At 39.5% G+C, this 24,700-nt stretch overlaps 1 protein-coding gene and 1 long non-coding RNA gene across 5 annotated transcripts in view; one reads left to right on the top strand and one right to left on the bottom strand.

Annotated features, from left to right (window-relative positions):
• The window catches only part of LOC307155625, an 821,100-nt gene that overhangs the window by 789,445 nt on the left and 6,955 nt on the right, over positions 1-24,700 (top strand). The window lies entirely within an intron of this gene.
• dok7a (docking protein 7a) overlaps positions 8,759-24,700 on the bottom strand; it is a 49,731-nt gene continuing 33,789 nt past the window's right edge. For all 4 annotated transcript variants that reach the window (XM_079866383.1, XM_079866382.1, XM_079866381.1 and 1 more), the window contains 4 exons: positions 22,748-22,836; positions 11,279-11,354; positions 11,044-11,199; positions 8,759-9,282 (listed from right to left, as the gene is read on the bottom strand). In XM_079866383.1, coding sequence (XP_079722509.1) covers positions 9,137-9,282; positions 11,044-11,199; positions 11,279-11,354; positions 22,748-22,836 — 467 coding nt within the window. In that variant the 3' untranslated portion in view covers positions 8,759-9,136. The remainder of the gene's footprint in view (positions 9,283-11,043; positions 11,200-11,278; positions 11,355-22,747; positions 22,837-24,700) is intronic.

The following is a 24,700-nucleotide window of genomic DNA, read 5'->3' on the forward strand; positions in this document are numbered from 1 at the left end:
GTTTGCTATTTGTTTATATAGTGTGCACGCGATGTTCCCGGACGCGGACGCGCGCGCATCGACATAGGCTCAGTCCTGCTCCTCCGTGGTATCGCGTTTGCGGCACAGGCGATGAAACGCCATAAACAACAACAACAACAAGTGACTAAGCTATCGTTATATGATCCCGCTCTTATTCATGCAAATGCTTTTTCATGCGCGACAAGACAAAAGAGAACGCGCTGTCAGTGAATGTCCTCCTGACACACACACACACACACACGACCCACAGATAGACGCGCGCCAGTATCAAGTTCTCTTTCGCGCTAGAACGAACAACACATGTATGCCAAAATGTCCGTTTTGTCGAGTATCCTCACAAGAACAGTCTTATATGAGTTAAATAAAATCTTAAATTAAAGTAAAGAGTAGTGAGAGAATGGGATGCGTGAGATCGTCAGCTGTGGCTGGTCCTAAAGTGGCAGCAGCTAATTCTCTGAGAAAAATACTAACTGCTCTTGACTAAAGAATGCTTGTAGCTTTAATAAGGATTTATCTATAGTTAGTTTAGAATTTATGCAGTGCAGAATGTTTTGATAACCTTATTCAATTTCTGTATATTTCATACCTGTTAGACAGGAAAGGCACAGGTAAATATGACATTTATAATGGGTTTATGTAAGGTTTGTTTTAAGTTCACTTAAATTAAAAGTTTTTATATTTTTTGAAGCCTAATAAATATTTAAAATTTGGGGGGGATAATCATTTTCATTTTTTCTTAGAAGCCTATAATAAATAATAGTTTAGCATCCAAATAAATCGCGAATATGGAAAAAAATGTATTCGAATGAGAGACGTGAGCCCAACGCCGCTTACTTTCACTTTCGCTTTAAATTATTTCGCTTTGGCTTGTTTATAGATTTTTTTTTTTTTTTTTTTCATTCTTGTTCTGTTCTGAATATCATTAAATTTAAAGGATTTGTTGTGGAATATTTTTAGTGAATTTTTTAAGCATACAGCAAACGATAGTAGGCTATTAATTGGTTAAAATTCTTACAATGGTTTTAACCAGTTAATTAGCATCCCTGTAGCTTTAGCTAGATCAAAAGAGTGCAGAATCAACTTTGCGTTACGATCGCGTCACGGATAAGCCACTGCACGTGCATCATCAAAAGCGGTTGTTAACAAAAGGCTTAAGAATAGGCCTATATAGGCCTATGGGTCGCGTCAATAAAAAAAAAAAAAAAAAGGGTCGCTCTTGAAAAAGTTTGAAAACCACTGGGTTACACCCACGATCCAAGCACTGGCATCTTCTGGATTATGTTATTGTCAGGCAAAATGATATGAGGGATGTCCTCATAACTCGAGCTATGAGAGGAGCTGAGTGCTGGACTGATCATCGGATGATTGTTGCCAAGCTTAACCTGAGGATTCGGCGGGCAGTACATCTTAGAAAGGCAGCGACGGGGAAACTGAACTGTGTAAGGCTCCAAGACACTGAAGCGCGGAACAACTATCAATGCTCTGTTGCTAGGAAGCTCCAGGACGTTGAGCTTCTTCTTAGGAGTGAAGTGGCAATTGAAAGTAAATGGAGCCTTATAAGTACATCACTTTACGACGCAGCAGTTGAATCAATTGGTAAACTTAAAAAAAAAAATCAGGATTGGTTTGATGAAAATTCTGTATATATTTCTACCCTCCTTGAAGAAATGCATAACGCCCATAAAGCCTACCTTAATGATCCATCGTCTGAATCTCTTAAGAAGGTCTGGCACGAACAGAGAAAAGCAACGCAATGGACTCTGCGACAACTGCAGAATCAGTGGTGGACGTCTAAGGCTCAGCAGATTCAATCTTTTGCAGACAAGCATGATATGCATAATTTTTATACTGCAGTGAAGACCATTTATGGCCCCAGATCTTACTCCGTCTGCCCATTGAGATCAGCTGATGAACTGACTCTAATTAAGGATAAAACAGGCATTGTTCAAAGATGGGGGGAACATTTTCAAGCCTTATTAAACCAAAAGGCATCAGTTGATCTTACAGTGTTAAAGGATCTACCAACTTTACCAAGAATACAGAGTCTCGATGTTCCACCGTCTTTTTCTGAAGTGCATGCTGCAATCAAGGAATTGAAAAACAACAAGTCTCCTGGACCTGACTGTATTCCTGCTGAGCTCCTGAAGGAAGGAGGGTACCTCTGTACTAGGGCAATCCATCAGTTCATCACCCTAGTGTGGCAGCAAGAAAATATTCCCCAACAATGGAAAGATGCAAATCTTGTCACAATATATAAAAACAAGGGTGATAGGTCTATCTGTGAAAATAGTAGGGGGATCTCACTTTCAGCTGCAGGCAAAGTTCTGGCAAAGGTCATGCTCCATCGACTCGTCAATGCCCTTTCTGAAAATCTACTGCCAGAATCCCAAAGTGGATTCAGAAGAGGTCGAAGTACAGTGGACATGATATTTACCTCACGCCAGCTGCAGGAGAAATGTCGCGAGCAACATAAGAATTTGTTCATTGCTTTTGTGGATCTTTCCAAGGCTTTTGATACCGTACATTGTGACCTCTTATGGAAGGTGCTTTTGCATTTTGGATGTTCTGTAAAGTTTACCACAATCTTGCGACAGTTTCATGATGGGATGACCGCCAAAGTAACATTGGGTGGATTAGAATCGTCAAACTTTGCAGTAGGTAGTGGAGTAAGGCAGGGTTGTGTTCTTGCACCTGTCTTGTTTAACATCTTCTTACTCTGTGTTACAAAGCTGCTGTATAAAGAGATGGAGGAAGAAAGTGGGGTTGCAGTGGATTATAGACTGGATGGTAACCTCTTTAACATCAGGAGGTTCCAGGCAGTCACAAAGCTACAGTTGGTTCGTGTGCTGGAATTGCAATATGCGGATGATTGTGCCCTAGTGTCACATACTCCAGAAGATCTACAGTCCACTCTTAAAGCGGCTGTTAGGGCGTACAGCAGGATGGGCTTAGATGTGAATATCAAGAAGACAGAAGTCCTCTGTCAATGGTCATTGGATCCCCTACAAAAACCTCCAGTATTTACTATTTATGATTCACCACTTGCCATAGTACCACACTTCAAATATCTTGGCAGTTATTTATCTGGTGATTGTAGTATGGATCAAGATATTCAACACAGGATAAAGCAGGCTGCATCTTCATTCGGGAGACTGAGGAAAAGAGTGTTTAGCAATGCTAATTTACATCTACACACAAAGATTGCTGTTTATCGGGCAATCTGCCTCACCACTCTCCTGTATGGTTGTGAAACATGGACCATCTATGCTCGACATCTGAAAATGTTGGAATCTTTCCACATTAAATGCCTGCAGCATATCCTCAAAGTGACATGGCAAGATCGAGTGCCACATATTGAGATCCTGAAAAAAACCAACTGTTCGAGTATAGAAGCAACCCTAATGCTCTACCAACTCAGATGGCTTGGTCATGTTGTGAGAATGCCGCCAAGTCGCCTTCCACGTAAGATACTCTATGGTCAATTACATCTTGGCTCCCGATCTGCAGGCGGTCAAAAAAAGAGGCTGAAAGACCAACTGAAAGGCTTTCTTAAGAAGTGTGTGATAAAGCCCACATCCCTGGAAACTAGTGCAGCGAATCGCACACTCTGGCAGCAACTCTGGCAGAATGGAGTACAAAGCTATGAAGACAGGAGAACTGAACATCGCCTGATTAAAAGACATCAGAGAAAGCAGGCCATGCTTGTTCCTCCCCCCTTAAGGCCATCAGGAGAAACTTTTATATGCCCTGTCTGTGAAAGACAGTGTGCATCCCGCATCGGACTATACAGTCATCAAAGAACCCACAAATTATAGGAGAAGTCATCATCGGACGACGATGGACTACCCCCCAGTGTGTGTGTATATATTAGTGGTGGGCCGTTATCGGCGTTAACGTGCTGCGTTAACGTGAGACTCTTATCGGGCGATAAAAAAAATATCGCCGTTAATCTATTCTCAAAGTTGGGTTGGGAGCTGGGTCTATACTACGCAAGCTATGATGACTTTCACCTTGATATTTTAGAGCGGATGTATACCTAGCAGAATTCGGTTCGGTGCGCATTTTCAAACCGAACGGTTCGTTGGACCATTTTTCCTGCCGATCAAAATTTCGTTATTTCAAATGGTGCGTTGCGCGTGGCAAGCGCGCTCATAATGACGCCAGCGCGACCACAACATTGCCCAACATCAAATGGCAAATGTAATGTAAGCGGAACGAAACTGCTCGTTATTGTGTGGTTGAAGGACCGTTTATCAGTTTTGACCAGTGCAGCGCGAGCCGATCTTGATCAAGCGACACGGTCACTATCCAGCACTAATAAGAGATCCAGTAATGAAAGCATTTGAATTCGCCACAGAAGTAATAACATCGCTGCGAGATCTAGTGAGAAACATTCTCATTTCTCCGTTATTAACGGATCAAACTGCGCTGACGTGGATGTCAGGGAGAAACATTGTGCCATGAATGAACTATCCAGTGTCCACAGATCAGCAACATTCACCATGGATTTACTGTAGTAACTGCAACCATGGAAGTTTGGCAGGAATAGTAGGCTATAATGCTTTCAAGTAACATTACGTCTGTTTTATTTTGACATTGATGATGAATAAAATTGCTGCCCTCAAATGTTAATCTGAACTAAAGACCTTTGTTTATAACTACTACAATATTAGGCTACATTTCATTTTTTCCAAGGAGCTGTTTTGTTTTATATGCTCATAAGAAGAGTCTATTATAGCTCCATCATTGCTCAAAGTAAAAAAAAAATAAATCACACTTTATTATGTTAGTTTTAATAAATAAATAAAAAATCTCTGGCATTTCTTTCTTTTTGCTGTATCGAACCGAACGGTGAATTTTGTGAACCGTTACACCCCTAGAAGCTTCCCAATGGAAACCTCAACAAGACTGAGGTTGTTTGCACCTTGTGTAATGCGGAATTAGTTTACTGTAGTTCTTCCAGTCTCAAGTACCACCTAAATGCAAAGCATCTCTTAGCTAAGCATCCGAGGCAAGCCCGTCAGCACAGCTCTATCATCAGCCAAGCTAACTAATCTCCTTGCTCAGTGGATTGAGAAACTGCTGGAGCCATGCAGGTATGGTCTACAAAGATAGCGTGTTCATGAATTGGCATACAAGTTATTTTAAATGTCACTTTGTATTTAAGAAACACATGCCCTTTAGTCATTATTTGGGTAGCACACATATTCTGAATACCTTCGGCAGAATTCAAATGAGCCATTTTAATCTAGATTAATTCCAAGATTACAGTGAGATTAATCTAGATTAAAAAAATGTATCTATGCCCACCACTAGTATATATATATATATATATATATATATATATATATATATATATATATATATATATATATATATATATATATATATATATATATATATATACTCACCTAAAGGATTATTAGGAACACCTGTTCAATTTCTCATTAATGCAATTATCTAATCAACCAATCACATGGCAGTTGCTTCAATGCATTTAGGGGTGTGGTCCTGGTCAAGACAATCTCCTGAACTCCAAACTGAATGTCAGAATGGGAAAGAAAGGTAATTTAAGCAATTTTGAGCGTGGCATGGTTGTTGGTGCCAGACGGGCCGGTCTGAGTATTTCACAATCTGCTCAGTTACTGGGATTTTCACGCACAACCAATTCTAGGGTTTACAAAGAATGGTGTGAAAAGGGAAAAACATCCAGTATGCGGCAGTCCTGTGGGCGAAAATGCCTTGTTGATGCTAGAGGTCAGAGGAGAATGGGCCGACTGATTCAAGCTGATAGAAGAGCAACTTTGACTGAAATAACCACTCGTTACAACCGAGGTATGCAGCAAAGCATTTGTGAAGCCACAACACGCACAACCTTGAGGCGGATGGGCTACAACAGCAGAAGACCCCACCGGGTACCACTCATCTCCACTACAAATAGGAAAAAGAGGCTACAATTTGCACGAGCTCACCAAAATTGGACAGTTGAAGACTGGAAAAATGTTGCCTGGTCTGATGAGTCTCGATTTCTGTTGAGACATTCAGATGGTAGAGTCAGAATTTGGCGTAAACAGAATGAGAAGATGGATCCATCATGCCTTGTTACCACTGTGCAGGCTGGTGGTGGTGGTGTAATGGTGTGGGGGATGTTTTCTTGGCACACTTTAGGCCCCTTAGTGCCAATTGGGCATCGTTTAAATGCCACGGCCTACCTGAGCATTGTTTCTGACCATGTCCATCCCTTTATGACCACCATGTACCCATCCTCTGATGGCTACTTCCAGCAGGATAATGCACCATGTCACAAAGCTCGAATCATTTCAAATTGGTTTCTTGAACATGACAATGAGTTCACTGTACTAAAATGGCCCCCACAGTCACCAGATCTCAACCCAATAGAGCATCTTTGGGATGTGGTGGAACGGGAGCTTCGTGCCCTGGATGTGCATCCCACAAATCTCCATCAACTGCAAGATGCTATCCTATCAATATGGGCCAACATTTCTAAAGAATGCTTTCAGCACCTTTTTGAATCAATGCCACGTAGAATTAAGGCAGTTCTGAAGGCGAAAGGGGGTCAAACACAGTATTAGTATGGTGTTCCTAATAATCCTTTAGGTGAGTGTATATATGAAGACACAAATAGAACATAGGCCTACTTTTTTGCGGTCACAAAGTATAAGTAGGTCTACCTACTCAAGAAGAGAGTGCAATTTCGTACGCAGCCCTAAACTACGGAGCTGATGATGAGGAGACGCATCTCTGCAGGCAGCGCACATACAGGACGCATAGTGGGAGCGCAAGAAAATAGCCTACGGAGCGCAAATGAGAATGGGAAAGACCGCTGCACCTTGAGCCATGCTCTTTTAAATTATTTTAACTTGATACGATGCAGCGAAATCAAAGCGCTGAGTGATTAACTCCCGTAAAGCCAGTCGCGAGGACAGTAGTCTGGGCGCGTATTATGATACGGTAATCTACAGGCAGTTTAAAAACATGGACTAGGTGTTTTTCATTCATCGAGTCTTCAGCAATAGGCCTACCCGTCTTTCAATCAAATAACACCAAAGCCTTTCATTTTCTCAAGGAAAATATTTGAGAACTTTTTTTTTTTTCTAGAAGGAACATTCTTACAAACTTCTTAGTTTATCATAAGACTTTTCTTAACTTCTTTCTTAAAGTCCAACTGAAATCAAAATTGACCCTATTTACTTTGTTAGCGCATATTACTAGTCTTGTGTTGAAAAATTAATCCGTGCAAGTTAATACACAGAAAAAAAAATTTTGCCGTCGTAATCTTTAATCAAAGTCTGAAAAGTTACTTCCGGTCTGGAATGGCTTTCCTTCTCTGATGATGTAGGTTTGACGGCTTGCGTTGGGAACTGCTTAACCACTCCCCTCAAACCGTTAGTCTGCTATGAGCAGAGATGGAGAGGAGGAGCGCTAGAGTAAAACCCTGCCCTCTGTTCAATATTCCGTTTCACTGGGAAATACGTCACAACACTGGAGAAAAGTCGTTTGCAACTTCCGGTTCACGCGGACTTTAAGATTTTCGTGAATCCGGTCCCAGAATCCTAGTGAGGTCACCTTTGTTGCTTGCAGTGTATTTAAAACTTTAATGCGGTGCCTTATTTCTGTTCAGAAAATATGTTCAGTGCAATTCAATGCCATCCAATTAGGCTATATACCTATAGCTAAAAGGCAACATTCTCAGAAAGTTCTGGCAATGCTTTCAAGGCTAAAAGTTCTTACAGTAACGTTTATGGTATTTAATAACGTCCTCACAACGTCAGCACAAACATCGTTCATGGAACGTTTTTACACAATTTAAATAAATAAAAACTGGACGTTCTGAACGTCCAGAGAACATTAAAAAAATAAAGTGTCTATAACTTAATGGAATATCAAAACGTCCTTAGAACAGCTTGGATGTTGAACTATTTTCTGAATCCTTTAATTTCTTTAAAACACCCTCTTTTGTTGGTCATCATGTAGCTATACGTTTAGAAATCCTCGCCAAACTCCTTACTCCTCGTTCCTTCTTTCTCTTGAAGATAATCACCAGGAACACGAGGAGATGATTCTATAATAGGCTACTAGATGTTTCTATTTTCCACCAGCTTTACACTACATAATGTGTTCACACACGTGTTCATGGCAGGCTTATTCCCTTAAATTTACTGCCGTTTCTAAAGCCTCACGCTGTCCTCTAGCGGCGAGACAATATAACTGCGTCTCCAGATAAAACTTAAGACTAAACTTTACAATAATAATAATAAGAAACAGTATTGAACATTAGTTTTTATTTTTATTTTACACCTGTATATACAAACGATTATTATTAGCATTATTGTTTTACATTTGTCACAAAAACTTTGATTAATATAATATCTAGCAGCAGCATTATATGTTTTTCATATATCGCAGTTCAAACCGTTCACTTCCTTCAGTGCTGAAACTATGAGAAAATACAGCATGTAATCTACAAAGGACACTGAACACCTGCAATGCATGATTTTCTGGTTCCAAAATTAATCTAAAATACAAAATCAGTAGTTTCATTTAAAAATTATTGTCTTCACATGACTAGCCTTTAATTTAGGTTAATAAAAAGACTAAAAAGCAAATGCAGCATATTTAATACAAATGCAACTAGAAAGTAATATTCCGCATTTTAAAATTAAATTAATAAATTAATTTAAAAAAAAATAAAAAATAAAAAAAATTCAATTTTTGGTTCTGTGCATTGCACATATTAATCATCTAACATGAGAATACAGATATTTTATCAATCCATGTATTTACGGCTTACTGTACACTGAATGTGTGTTTAACATGTTCATCTAAGCAGTGTGTGTGTGTGTGAGCTGTATACATTACTGTACATTACTGTATTTAAAACACTTGTGTATATGCTATGATTAACACTGCACACTCACTCACTATTCACTACATAGTGAAATCCACAGTCGACTATATGAGAAAATGAGTGGAAACTTCTGTAGATACATACACTATTTTTGTGTTTTACTGTCATCACATAAATGTAGTGTTTTGGTCAGTTTGTCTAGAGCAAGAGACGATCATGAACTCTCCAGATGAAGTGTTTCTCAGTTCAGTCCTCTTTCAGTCCTCGTCTTCTCCTCTGTTGCTCCAGTCTCTGAAGCCCTTCCTCTCGCCCCAATGCATGCTGGGTACCTGCTCTGTGAGCCGCCTCGGTCGCTGCAATGTCAATCTGAGCGTATTTACTGGAGCTTTTCCCTGAACAGAACCAGAACAAGACAGATGTTGATGTTGGCCTGAAAAAGTTTCATTTATTACTTTAAAAATATTCACTATTATATTACTAAAATATTACTTTTATTCAGAAAAGCTCATACTTCAAAATTTTTCAAATGTGACAGTAAAAACATTTATGTCACAAAATATTTGTGTTTTAAATAAACGCTGTTCTTTTGAACTTTCTATTCATCAAATAATCCTGAAAAACTTTATCACGGTTTCCACTAAAGTATCAAGCAGCACAACTGTTTTCAACATTGATAATAATAAAAAAAATGTTTCTTGAGCAGCAAATCAGCATATTAGAAGGATTTCTGAAGGATCATGTTGGAGTAATGTTGCTGAAAATTCAGCTTTTCATCACAGGAATAAAATACATTATATTTAATAAAAAAAAAATATATTAGCAAAAGACACATACATAGATACCTATTTTAAATAACTACAATAGCCATTTACAAATAAATAATAAACAATATATAAATTCACAGTATTTAGTGAAATTGATATTTTCAGATGTTTGTACTTGCATTAAAGTGAGTGGCATTTATTATTGTATTTGAGCTTCAGGCTGTTTTGCTTTAAATAGAGTAAAATCTGTTTTTGTCAGATGGGTTGTATCTTGAATGTGACTGTGAATGACTTGAAAGCAGGTGCTTTGTTTGTTTAACTTAATGAATAATTAATATTATGGAAGCTTGTGTCTGCCCCAGTATACCAAATTAAAAAGGTAACTGTGACTATCTTACCAGCTGAGTATTATTTTTTATGTTTTTGCAATTGCAATTGCAAGTTTGTGGATTCTGAAACACCCAATGGTTCAACTTAGTCACATCATCAGTGATAAACCAAGGGTCATAGGTTGTTTTGGGTCTTAGATCATCAGACACCCTAGCCTGGGCGGCCCAGCAGGGTGTGATCAGTCTCACCTTGTGTCCAAGTAGCGCACTACCCCATGGATCACCCTCTTGATCCACAGCCACCTTGATGCTTTTTCCACAGCTTCTGTGGTGTTCTTGGTGGCTGTTCTTTCCTGCAACCCTCTAATATCAAGAAGATGTAGAGACTGTCCTGCAAAGCCCCTGCAGCGGGCCCTCCACCCATGCCTTCTACATAACATTCCTCTGCCAATTCAAGATACTTTGCCTTCTTGCGCTCATGGGCCTCCTCTATCCGGCCTTCCCAAGGCATAGTAAGTTTCAACATGACAACTTGCTTGGAACAGTCAGATGTTAAGACCAAATCTGGGCTGAATGTCATCCTGGAAACTTCACCTGCTTCCCTAGGTCAACATTCAGCAGCCAATCATGACTTCATCTCTTCCACCAAACATCTCATTCAGCCAAACATCTCTTCCACCTCTGCCCAGATCTAACCCTTGGATCAGCTGACGTCTCTCTCTCTCTCTCCCCGTCTCTCTCCTACCAAACCCGGCTTGTCCAGCTGCCACTGAGCCTACCAACATGCCATGTCTCAACCTCGCTTCAGCCCGCTTAACTGCCTCCGTGCCCGCCACTTCCTCCCAGGAAAAAAACGTCAAACATCAAAATGACCTTTGTTATTTTTTATTCTGTGGTGGAAACAAGCTTCCATTTAATATATATATATATATATATATATATATATATATATATATATATATATATATATATATATATATATATATATATATATATATATATATATATATATATGTGTTGATGTGTACACAATACTAATTATTATTTGCTTGTTTTGCACCTCTGATGGCCGTGCTGGACTCCTGCAGCTCTAGTTCCATGTAATGCAGCTGTTTTTTGGACATGGGGCTGGTGGGAATATTCACATATGTTACTGCATCTCCTCTGAGCCTGTCCGTCACCACTGATCCGTCCACTGCAAACGCAAACACTCCACCTGAAACGCACAGATCAGACCCACATCAAACACATACATCTACAGAAAACACCACAGACCTCGGGCAAAGTGAGTTCACCTTCAGTGAGATGATGAGAAACCCTTTGTGAAGCAGCACAGCTGTCTATGAGCTCAAACCTGCTCCCCTCCTCCAACTGTCACAGAAAGAGAGAGAGAGAGTAAGATGTTCATCCATGGAAAAACACACCTTCATTAGTCCCGATTCCTGTTTAAAAGTAACATGTCCACACCAGTTTAGTCTGTAACTTGTCTATACAGGTCCAGCCTTTAAGCTTTACAAATGCAGTTTTCAGGTGACTGCCTGCTAATAACACACTGTTGCGTGTGGCATTCAGTTGTATTTATGTATTCAGTTGTATCGCTTAACACTTTGATGCACACGTAAATGAAGGAAAAAATCTCAATGTTTCTTTTTTCATTGCATGCAATGAAAAGAGATTAAATATAAGGTATATTTAAAATGCTAATTACTAATGACATTAGACAATGTGGCTATGATGAGCGCACAATGATTAAGGAATACCAACAAACAGTCTTTAATATTAAAAGGTAACACGCAGGAGATCAACCAGAAAACAGAATAGCACAACCACATTTAAACTAAGACAAAACCAAACACTGAATAAAGGGAACTAGGGTCTTAAATACACATAGTGCAGCAGATTAATGGCATATTTCGAGAGAATCGTTCAAATTGGTATAGAAGCATGAAATTTGGCACAGATACTCTCTAAGGGTCACTCTTTGGGAAAAAGGCGTTGGCCATCCAAAAATTCAACATGGCGGCCATTTTTTCAAGATGGCCGCTATTTCTGTCAAATGCTCATTATGTCAATCGTTCAAACAGTGATGTAGGCATAACATTTTGTGAAAATACTCTCTTCAGAATGTTTTTTTTTGGAAAACGGTGCTTGTCCCTCAAAAATTCAAGATGACAACCATTTTTCAAGATGGCCGCCATTTTTCAAGATGGCCGCCATTTTTCTTGAATCCTTAATTTTTTTTTTCAAATGGTGATGCTATCATGAAATTTGGTACAAATATTCTTAAAGGAACATTATCATGGAAAAAGATGTGTGCCACTCAAAAATTCAAGATGGCGACCATTTTCAAGATGGCCACCATTTCTGTCAGAGCTCAATTTAATGTGTTAAGGAAGGTTTTGTTTAATAGAGTGAACGTCATTACTTTCACTGTAGTTCTTGACTAGTAGTAATAGTATAGCTAAGTTTAGTGTCCCAAATGCTTTCTAACTGCCCCTCATCAATTAGCTAGTAATAGATGTATTTAGATAGCCGCACCTGAATTGACAGGTTGTGCCAGCGTGGGAGAGCCGAGCCAAGGGTAAGCGGGGCAATACATGACTTGTTCATGTATGCTTACCTGGAAGGTGTACAGATCACACGGGACTTAAATGGCACTGGATGAATGATCGGGCTAGGTGTAGGTGACCCGTACCTAGTTGTATCCCATACCTGAATGTGTACTATGTCTATGATTGAGGTGGTAAAAGGATAACCCCTCGGCCTTAATCAGACAACAAACCTCCAAAATGGCAAATGAAAATCCAATGTCAGCCAAGAGGCCAACTGATTGGATGAAAGATTGGGAACCCCTCCAATCACCACCTACCCATCATGTTTCTCAACATGATGGCTATAAAATGATTGCCACCAACATTCCACTCTTTCACAAGATGAACAAAATGCCAATGACCCTGGAACTGGAACGACTGGATGAAGGTGGTGGTATAGAAGCTACTTTGAGAAGGAACCAAGCGAAGTATCACTACAATTGTCGACTTCGGTTCAACAACACAAAGTTACTTCGTGCCCAGAAGCAACAATCCGATGCTCAATGTAGTGAGACAGATGAAGGCCAAACAAAGCATCGCAGAACCATGATGCAGAAAAGTCTAGATGATCAGGTTTGCTTTTTTTGTGATAACATATCTCCTGAATCTGACCTACATCAGGTAATGACACTGCAACTGAATGACAGACTACATGAATGTGCACAAACACTGAATGATGCTAAATTATTGTCTCAACTAAGTGGTGCTGATGCCATTGCACAGGAGCTGAAATACCATCATTTGTGTCTCATTCATCTTTACAACAGAGAGAAACTCCACCTCAGAAGGCTTGAGAAAGAGTCACAGAGTGAAACGATTCTACCAGCCATCTTTCTTATGGCTCTTTCTGAACTGGTCACCTATATTGTTGAAACCAGTCTTAATTCTGATGGTCCTTCCGCCTTCCCTCTCGCAGATACAGTGGGGAGAACAAGTATTTGATACACTGCTGATTTTGCAGGTTTTCCCACTTACAATCTAAAACGGAATCTAAAACAAAAATCCAGAAAATTACATTGTATGATTTTTAAGTAATTAATTTGCATTTTATTGCAAGACATAAGTATTTGATACATCAGAAAAGCAGAACTTAATATTTGGTACAGAAACCTTTGTTTGCAATTACAGAGATCATACGTTTCCTGTAGTTCTTGATCAGGTTTGCACACACTGCACACATTTTGGCCCACTCCTCCATACAGACCTTCTCCAGATCCTTCAGGTTTCGGGGCTGTCGCTGGGCAATACGGACTTTCAGCTCCTCCAAAGATCTTCTATTGGGTTCAAGTCTGGAGACTGGCTAGGCCACTCCAGGACCTTGAGATGCTTCTTACGGAGCCACTCCTTAGTTGCCCTGGCTGTGTGTTTCGGGTCGTTGTCCTGCTGGAAGACCCAGCCACGACTCATCTTCAATGCTCTTACTAAGGGAAGGAGGTTGTTGGCCAAGATCTCGCAATACATGGCCCCATCCATCCTCCCCTCAATACGGTGCAGTCGGCCTGTCCCCTTTGCAGAAAAGCATCCCCAAAGAATGATGTTTCCACCTCCATGCTTCACGGTTGGGATGGTGTTCTTGGGGTTGTACTCATCCTTCTTCTTCCTCCAAACACGGCGAGTGGAGTTTAGACCAAAAAGCTCTATTTTTGTCTCATCAGACCACATGACCTTCTCCCATTCCTCCTCTGGATCATCCAGATGGTCATTGGCAAACTTCAGATGGGCCTGGACATGCTTCGGCTTGAGCAGGGGGACCTTGCGTGCACTGCAGGATTTTAATCCATGACGGCATAGTGTGTTACTAATAGGGATCGACCGATATGGATTTTTTAGTGCCAATGCCGATACCGATTTTTTTTCATCAGCCTTAGCCGATGACCGATACGGGCTGCCGATTTTCTTGGGCCGATATTTGGAGCCGATACTGCTTTTGCTCACTCAGTTTACATCATAAAAATTACACATATATAATATATAATGATAACAACTGTTACAAGTCTCAATTAAGAAAGGAACATTTATTGAACTTAAAAAAAACAAACAATATTTGACAAATATTAAAAACGTGAGGTAGAACAAGTAAAAAAAAAATTCAGTGCTGAAAATACTGAAAAACATTTAAGCATAATTCAAATTCTGAAAATAAATATTTAAGCATAATAAATAAAATAATTTGACTGAAACATGTTATTCTGTGTAGTTGTCTGATATATGTAATCGTGATCTCCATTTTAAACAAAACAAAAACGATTTTAAACCAAATAGATTCTAAGTTTATCATGAATTAGGGATCGCGTCTAAAACGCGTGGAAAGCACGGCCGCTCCGCTTCTACAAGCGGTTGCGTCTGTTGTTGCTATGCAACCACGAACTGCTCTCTCCATGATGACGAGGAAGTAAGGATTAATTTATTTCTAGCCCTTTACAACTACATATATTTATGGAGATGAGAAATAAAAACCCGCCCTGTCCAGCTATGATCGGCTGTTCGGCCAAGCTTTCGATGTTGTCATGGAAAGGTCAGTTGTTTTTTTGTCACATGACCTGCGTGCGCTTGCGGCATTCTGAAAAGTTTAGATGTTTTCATCTCACCACGGCATAGGAGCGCCTGGACAAACGAGCGCGCTGCATCGCATGCGTGTTTCAACCGTGTCGCTTCTTTTATGAGCACACGTCCAAACCTCAGTCAGGTGGTCTCTGAATAAAACTCCCACAAATATAACGGAATCACCGAACAACGTCGGCATTATTTAATCCTATGACCAGTGTTCGTAACAGCTGCCATATGCATATGGATAGCCTCAAATTTAGCTATTTGCAGCTCCCTAAATACAATGACAAGTAGTTTTATAGATGAGGCATTTGCGTTTTCCATTTGGACCCACAAATTTGCTTAGCTATAGTTGCACGTACATATAGAGCAACGTGTTTCCACTTTCAAAGTGTATTTCAGCTAAGTCAAACAGTTAAAAAAGATGCTTTGAAATTTTAAAACTAACCGTTGTCTTGAAGAGGCTTCCAGCACTCTGCTAGTGTGGGAGGGGCAGTGCATGGGCTGCACGTGAACTGCAGCTCTCCAGCAACACAGAGCTGCCTGTGGACGCCTGTCTGTAATTAATGCCGGGAAAAAAAACTATCGGTGAACACAGCAGCCGCGTATCGGCCGATGCCGATACACGTCAAACCCGCAAATATCGGCCCGATTTATCGCCCGACCGATATATCGGTCGATCACTAGTTACTAATGGTTTTCTTTGAGACTGTCGTCCCTGCTCTCTTCAGGTCATTGACCAGGTTCTGCCGTGTAGTTTTGGGCTGATCCCTCACCTTCCTCATGATCATTGATGCCCCACGAGGTGAGATTTTGCATGGTGCCCCAGATGGAGGGAGATTGACCGTCATCTTGAACTTCTTCCATTTTCTAATAATTGCGCCAACAGTTGTTGCCTTCTCACCAAGCTGCTTGCCTATTGTCCTGTAGCCCATCCCAGCCTTAAGCAGGTCTACAATTTTATCCCTGATGTCCTTACAAAGCTCTCTGGTCTTGGCCATTGTGGAGAGGTTAGAGTCTGTTTGATTGAGTGTGTGTACAGGTATACAGGTAACGAGTTCAAACAGGTGCCGTTAATACAGGTAATGAGTGGAGAACCGGAGGGCTTCTTAAAGAAAAACTAACAGGTCTGTGAGAGTCGGAATTCTTACTGGTTGGTAGGTGATCAAATACTAATGTCATGCAATAAAATGCAAATTAATTATTTAAAAATCATACAATGTGATTTTCTGGATTTCCGTCTCTCACAGTTGAAGTGTACCTATGATAAAAATAACAGACCTCTACATGCTTTGTAAGTAGGAAAACCTTCAAAATCAGCAGTGTATCCAATACTTGTTCTCCCCACTGTATGTGCAACCTGTACCAGCAGCGTATCCTTTTTTCTAACAGTGGCCCTTCCTCTCTGTGGACTACACCTTGCCGTGGTGGAGAGGCTTGTGTATGAACTCCATTGAACCTGAGAGCTATGCCGGCGGGGATTTTATATCCCTGGCAAGTTTAACTAAGCTGGACAGGTCAAAGAAGAGGAGGCAGACAAAGCAGACATTATAACTATTTGACAGAAATGGTGGCCATCTTGAAAATGGTGGCCATCCTGAATTTTTGAGTGGCACATACCTTTTTCCAAGAGAGTGTTCCTTGAAGAGTATTTCTGCCTAATTGTATGCTTGCATTACCATTTTAACAATTTAAATAATTAAGGCGAGACACTACGGGTGAATAGGGTAAAAATTATAACTAGCAGATATCACCATGAAACTTTCCCAGTTGATTACCTACATTAAGATGAGAAAAAAATGTATTAAAAGTTTTCTGTAATTTAATGTTTAAATAAGCAAATTAGGCAATATCTAATTAAATATGCGCTAATTTGTATATATTTTAAAAAACGAAATCTGAGTATTGGATAAAGCCAGATTAAAAATTATTTTTTCATTGTGTTCACATATTAGATGGGGAAAAAATACAGAGGCATTTATGGATATCTACGTTTGTTATCCTGTAAATCATAATATACTGTCAATAGCCTTAAAAAATGATTTTCGCCATGTTTTTTGGAATAAAATGTTATATAAATCAGGCTAGGAATAATATATTTACAGATCCCTCTGGAAATGTCTTCATAATATAACTAGGTACAAGACTGGAAAGATTGGTGTATATAGGTGCTACTGAAGTGGAGATTTCAGACTTGGAGTATGAGAGAAAGGTCTTTTTGAGAAAACGGGCTTTAAAGATTTATCATCAGCCAATGAGATTGCACATTCAGCCCTTTTACTTTCACGATTGGTTGCTGATAAAAAGGAAATTACCATATTTGGATCCGACAGCATTGTACAGTGAAGAGAGAGCTTTCCAGCGGTGCCTGTGATGACAGAGAGCAGACAGAGATCGCGGATCGGCGGGAGGATTTACAACGACAACTTTTGTTGAATTTACGCGAAATCTACAGACGCAAACAGACAAAGTGTAGTAAAATAAAGACCTAAATGTGTATTTCGGACTTTTTTTCACCACAGTCTGAAAGAAGACATGTTATTGAAGACAAATATCCAAAAATCTCAAAATTGACCAGTAAAAAAACAAACAATGTTTTTGCCTGCCATGTCTCACCTTAATATTCGACAGGAACAGTGGCCATCTTTAAAAATGGCGGCCATCTTGAATTTTTGAGGGAAAAGCATCTTTTTCTATTAACATGTCCTTTAGAGAGTATATTTGTATAAAATTTTATGCTTGGATCACTGTTTGAATAATTGATATAATAAGCATTGAATAGCAATGGCGGCCATTTTGAAAAATGGCCGCCATATTGAATTTTTGAGTGGCCAACGCCTTTTTCCAAAATAGTGGCCCTTAGAGAGTATCTGTGCCAAATTTCATGCTTCTATACCAAAGTGAACGATTTTTTTACTAATCTGCTGCACTAACAAGGAGGATAATCAACAGGACTAGAGATGTGCATAACAAACTGTTCCTGTTCCTTGTTTGTTTCTATGGTTACTCAGGCAAACGGGAACAGAACCGAACCAAATCAAAACACAAAAAAAACGAACATAGTTGTGACTAGGGGTAGACGATCTGACGATTTTATATCGTGATCGATCTTGAAGACGTCCACTACTTTTCAAGCGAATCGTAGAGACTGTGATCGTTTATGTCCTCGTAATAATCTTAAAATACTGCAATGACTGCCTACTAGATGGCTGTGCTGACTGGCCATATTATATCATGCGTCTTTATCATGTGTCTGTCTTTCATGCATGGGGACCCATTTGAAAAACAACTCAACAGTACCTCTGCTACCCGACCCGAGCCCGACGGGTCCCCAAAAACTCGCGTGTTTCAGGTTGGGGTCAGGTTAATCAGCCGTCCTCCTCTGATTGCAGTGTTGTGACCGAAATAATGCGCACAGGACCACAAGAGCAAAAAAGTTTTGTAAAATGATATATGAATCATTTTTATTTTATCATATATAATTTTACAAAACACACTATTTCAGTCACAACACTGCAATCAGAGGACGGCGCCGAAACCATCAACTCTCGATACTGTTCTCTTCCTTCATAACTCGTACTGAGAAGGATATATTGGTGTAAATAGTCGTGCAACTGCGCAAACTTTGCTTTGTTCGAATGTTTGAGTTCCAGGGAATTTGTGACTATTTCAACCACAATCACTATTTTCTACCTGTTCAACCACATCAAAGTTTCGTAATAGTAAGTCCGTGCGTTTTCTCTTCTTGTGTGCTGACTGATGAGGGGGCCACTGTGCCTTGGTGAAACGGTATTTGTACATGTAGACTATTTTTTTTAATTATAGTTGCAAGCAATCATAAAATACAGCATATTGCACAAAAAAAGGTATACTGTGAGAAACGGACCTCGGGTTCGGGTCGGGCTCGGGCTTAAAATATAACCATAATGTTTGGGTCGGGACGGGTTAAAAGATTTCGGGTACGGGCCGGGTTTGGGCTTAAGTTTAAAGCCCGTCCAGACCTCTACTCAACAGCAGTAGGGTTGTGCATTGAATCACATTTTTTTGTTTCTGTTTCGATTTGGACTTCCAACGATTTTGAAAACGTGATAATAAGGATAAAATGATCATTGGTGTGCTTTTGCCCCTCCTTAAAAGCCTAAACTTAACATCCAAATCAGTCAAATCATGTAACATGGCTATCTCTTGCAGGACATGCTTTATTTTACAAAGAGTTATCAAAAGCGTGAGACTTCAAAGCGTAACAGCTAAAGAGACTGATCCCCACTAGCTTTCTGTGTGACTGCTGCAAGACAGAACGGAATACGGGTGAGCAAAGTATACTTGAGGTTTCAGGGTCGCCTAAATTGTCAAATACACACAAAAATATGTCAAAATGTCTGTCTTTGTGAGTATTTACATAAGTATTTAATTCAATTATGGGTGGGGGCTCTGGAGGAGGATGTAGAGCTGGAGAGGGATGTGAGCAAGGAGGGGAAGAGGACAGAGGAAACCACCATGGAGGAGACGATGGACTGGAGGTACTGTATGTGCCAGAGAGGAGATTCTGATGACCCAGAGCACAGCCATGAATGCCCCCAGTGGAACCGATGGTAGGAGGAGCCAGGGTGGAGTCAGAGATCCGACCACCAGTGGTGGGGCCAGGTGAGTTGGAGACCCAGGCGGAGCCGAGGAGACAGAGACGGAGCGACACTGTAGGTCCTGGAGGACAAGGTAGAGCAGTGGTAAGGTGGAGCAGTGGTGAGGTAGAGCGGCTGAGGTGAAGCCAGAATGCTGGAGGATTGAGGCGCGGCCGGTGGGACCAAGGACCAAGGTGGAGCCAGAGGGAAGGCAGAGCACGACGGAGCCGAATGGGTGGAGGGACGAAATGCAGCCGAAGGCTCGAAAGTCCGTGGCCTAAGCAGAGTGATAACTGACCAAGGCGAAACCGGAGGGACGAGGGAGCCCGTGGAGTCGTAAGGACGAGGGTCCCATGTGAAGCCGACTGGTCGAAGGGCTGAGGTGAAGTTAAGGGCTCGGTGGTCCAAGGCCAGGGATCTACTTGCCAAGGTGGAGCTGGAGACCGGAAGACCCGAGGCTGATCCACACAGCAGAGTGGAGCCAACAGAGGAGGAGCCGAGGAATTTAAGGGAGCCAGCAGAGGTGGGGCCGGAGGACTGGCTGGCTTATGTAGAGGAGGTGGGATAGATAGGCTGGGTGAGACCATCAGCGATGAAGGAGACTTGGAGCTGGGCAGAACCATCAGTGACATGGGGGTTTAACTCTTATAATTCCTCATACAATAGTACAGAGGACAGGCACAGGTTATCCTCAGTGGCAGAAATAGTAGGTAAATCCATATTTCAGCAGCACAAATCTTGTCTATGTAGCAAATTAGCTCAAAAGGGAAATATGAATAATTAATCATAACTCGTTATAATTAATTATAAATATTTGGATCAGTTAATCGAATTAAATTCATGTAACTGACTTAATATTTCAATCAATTAATCTGTTCATCCAGCGAACACTCAGTATTGATCGTCTAATAACTTTCTTAGCATGTAGCTGTGATCCTAATCGTAAAATTGACATTAAAAGACACACAAAAGTTTTATTTAACTAAATCACTAACACATAACTAATCTAAAACACATACACACAATCACACATGGGTAAAATGGAAAGTGAAAGTGGCTGAAAAAACGGAAAAGAACAGAGGAATGAAACTATGAAAAGAGTAATTTAACCTTCTGGAAGAACCTTACTTACCAGTGCCTTACTACAAAGCTCATTTGTTAACAAAGGGGTTCACAACTTTAGCTAAACAGCGATTTAGTATATCGTACGATACTTGCAGTTGCCTTAGCTGTTTAAGACCGCCCGAATATACAGTCGCGAGGAGAAAGTCTTGATAGTTCGGTCCGATGGTGCTGAAGTTGCAATCGATTTCTTCCGAGTTGAATGAAGAAGCGATGGTGAACTTGTGGAGTTAGTTGACTGTTATGGTCGAGGAAGATAACTCATTTGCATGATTGGAGTAAGCTGGGAGTTTGTGTCCATTTATACTCTGATAAATATTACAAAAACACACTGCATTCTCTAAGAAGGTGATGTCCACCAAAGTGTGAGTCACTAAGCGATGAATATTTTGATAGCAGACACCACTTAGATAGGGCTACATTAACTAGTAGTAGGGCTGTCGTGATAACCGCAATATTGTAGTACCGCACTACTGACAAGCCAACCACAGAGGAATGCAAGTAACCACGATATTCGTGTTTTCCTTTTTCATAAGGCTACCCTTCTTGTTTTGAACTTCGTGCATGTGTATTGAATGCTAAATAAGTTAATAATGATAACAAGACCTTTTTTATCATGGTGATTTGTAGCTACAGAGGCTTTGTGGATTTGCACTTATATAGCACACGTACGTCTGCAAGATGTCTGTTCAAGATCACTTCATCTGGAAAGCATCTGCTGTTTACTAACATCTGATAGACATCTTTAAGATGTCAGTTTAACATACATTCTAAATCATTACATCTTAAAGACATCTTCTAAACGTCTATTTGACATGTGACAGGAAACGTCCTATAGACGTATTGCAGATGAGCAAACACTCTTAAAAATATGTCTTCCAGATGTAAACACGCACATCAAATAGACGTCTCCGTGATGTACGTGTGCTATCAGACAGTGAATGTGAGAGGTCGACTGAGCGCGTGCGATTACCTGCGTCTGTCTTTGAGGTCAAGTCACATTCGTGAAAAGGTTGCTGTGTTCAAGGAAGGCAAAATATTTGTCATATCATCCTTTTAACGTTTAAGGGTATTTACCATGAATAGCATCAGCGGCAGCGTTGGTCAATGCATTGAATCAATGCATTGAGTCTATTAAGTGAAGCATCAGCTTCAGTGTTACCCATGCGACGCATTGCTAGTCAGCTGAGCCTTGAAAAGTGGAGCTCAAAGTTAAAAATAATTAACACCTTGTTTCATTACATCTATATTTTAATGAATCAGCATTTTTGAATGTGTTCGTTGAATGAACGGTTTAATGACTCACTCAAAGACAGTCCGTTGCCGTATGTAACTGCGCGCTGAGTGACAGCTTTTCAATGCGCAGAGACGCTGTTTAGTTTCGGTTACATTGGTTACTGAAAATGTCCTAAACAAGGAGGCTAATCAACAAAACTAGAGACAGGTGTGAAACATAATCATTAAGTTAACCATAGAAACAATCAAGGATTGGGAAACCAGGCAAACAAGAACAGATGAGAACCAAACCAAAACACAATGAAACTAACATACTCATGACAACTTCAACTTAGACTTACTATATTATTAACTTATTTTATTTCAGTTCATCCATTTTTCATCTAATATTTATATTTTATTTCAGCTTTGTTTTAACTGTGACTTTTAATAGTTTTGGTTTTAGTTGACAATAACAACACTGGTCTCAAGAAAATTTGACCTAGCATCTGCAGTCCTTGGCCCTTATAAAGAAGACACAACACTCTTTTAAAAATCTGTTGTGCATTAAAGGGTTTATCGAGCACAGGTGTGTTAATTGCACTGTGTTGGGTTGCATTTGTATTTTTGCACACTTCTATCAAATGTAATTCTAAAGGAATATCTTTACCTCTGGACTCCTCTCTGTTGTTCGACCATCCATAATTTCATAGGCAGGATCTGTTCTTCCTTTTTCTGCCCAGATTCTCTCTTTGTTATCTGCACAAGATAAACATAGCACAAGGTCAGAATATACAGTATGAGTGACAAGGGTATGTTTTGTCTTCTGTAAATTGTGTTTTTCCTGGCTGATTTGCATGGAAAATTATACACTGTAGGTTTTGGTCAGAAGGTGCGCAAAAAAAGAGAAGTGTGCAGGTCCGTTTACATAAACATATGCTTAGTTTCATTCCACCAAAGAAGAAACACAGTAACATTAAAGCACTACAGTTTTTTATTTTTTATAATCGCTAGAACACAATTTTCAATACTTAGGTCACTTTTTCAGAACTTTCTAAACAGTGATCACAGCAGCAGTTTATGTGCACTAAACTGTGGATTATTTATCATTGCTTTGGCACAAAATGCATTCAATGACTACATCTTTCAAATGACAAAAAAAAAAAAAACCTTTCTCACTTAAACACAACCACCACCAAAACTCTATATACCTACAGGCCAATTTGCACATGTTTGCATTCTCTTTCAAAACTGTTAAACTTAAGTTCAAAACCTAACAAAATTGAATAAGACAGCAATTTGCCACCTTTCTGCAGTAATATTGAAATACATTCCGGTCTAAAAAATTAAATACTATCACTCTCTACTGCTTATAATTCACTGCAGTATGTTACATAGTCCATGTTTATATTACAGACAGAACAAAATTATTCCTAAGTTTTCCCCTTTTGTATAGATGGTAATGAAATTGAAAGACTAACACTTGTGTAGGTGTTCAGCTACATCTAATTGTTTTGATAGTATTTGATTTTTTGGAGTCAGATTATATTTCAATATGGTATTATGGGTAGAAATGTAGCAAATTTCTTATTCATTTTTGTATTATGTTAGATTTTTAACTTGAGTTTTTTCAATTATTATTATTTAAGTTGTTGTGCTCAGCGTAAAGAGTTTTGAAAAAGTGACCTAAGTATTGAGAAATGTGTGTTAGCGATTATAAAAAATAAAAAAGTAAACTAGTGTAGGGGCAAGTAATTTTCAAATGTTCATGCTGGATCTTTTATTATTCAACTTGCTTGCAAAAACAAGTACACTTTAGCATACTTTTTTTTTAAAGTACTTATTATGAAAAGAATTTGCAAAAAAGAATTTGCAAACTGTGTGAAGTGAATGTAATGCATGTTAACTGCAATGTAAATGTATTGTTTAAAAGGGAAATTAGATGAAATTAAAAGCACCTTAAAGTATGACTGACTTTTTTTACTTTAAACCTTTTAGTTTGACATTATTACAAAGTGCACTTTTTAAAAGTGTACTTAAGTGTGTTTAAAGACAGTGATGAAAGTGTTCTCTCTTTAACTCTTCCATGCATGAATTATGATAACCTCAGTCAGGATTTATTTTCCTATGTGGTTTTATTGCTCTTAGGGCATGAAAAACAAGTTTTTTTTTTTTTTTTTACACATTTTTCAAAGACATTTTCAGATGTCCACTTGAGTGGACAGCATGCGTTTATGGTTTAAACTGAAGAGATACTGTATTAAACATAATACAATAATCAAACAGATATAGTATGTGTATTTAACAAACTAATCAATAAAATGATATCAAATCATGTGAAAACTATAAAATATATACAAAAAATATTAATGTGAAAAAGTGCAAAGGCAATTGAACTTCATACAAGTTGAACTTGGCATATCTTTGATATCAGAACATGAGGAAGTGATTCCATCAGAAATTTCTACAGCCTGTCAAGGTACAACTGTGGAAACCACTCAGACGCTCCCTCCAGTGCACCAGAGTATGGAGATTTACCCTTATTAGCTGATAATTCTGATTATGTTCAAGATGGACACATTTCTAGCATAGCCCTCCTCTGAGAAAACCTAGCGATACGTTT

The sequence above is a fragment of the Squalius cephalus genome (assembly GCF_949319135.1).
Source record: "Squalius cephalus genome assembly, chromosome: 3".
NCBI classification, from domain to species: domain Eukaryota; kingdom Metazoa; phylum Chordata; class Actinopteri; order Cypriniformes; family Leuciscidae; genus Squalius; species Squalius cephalus.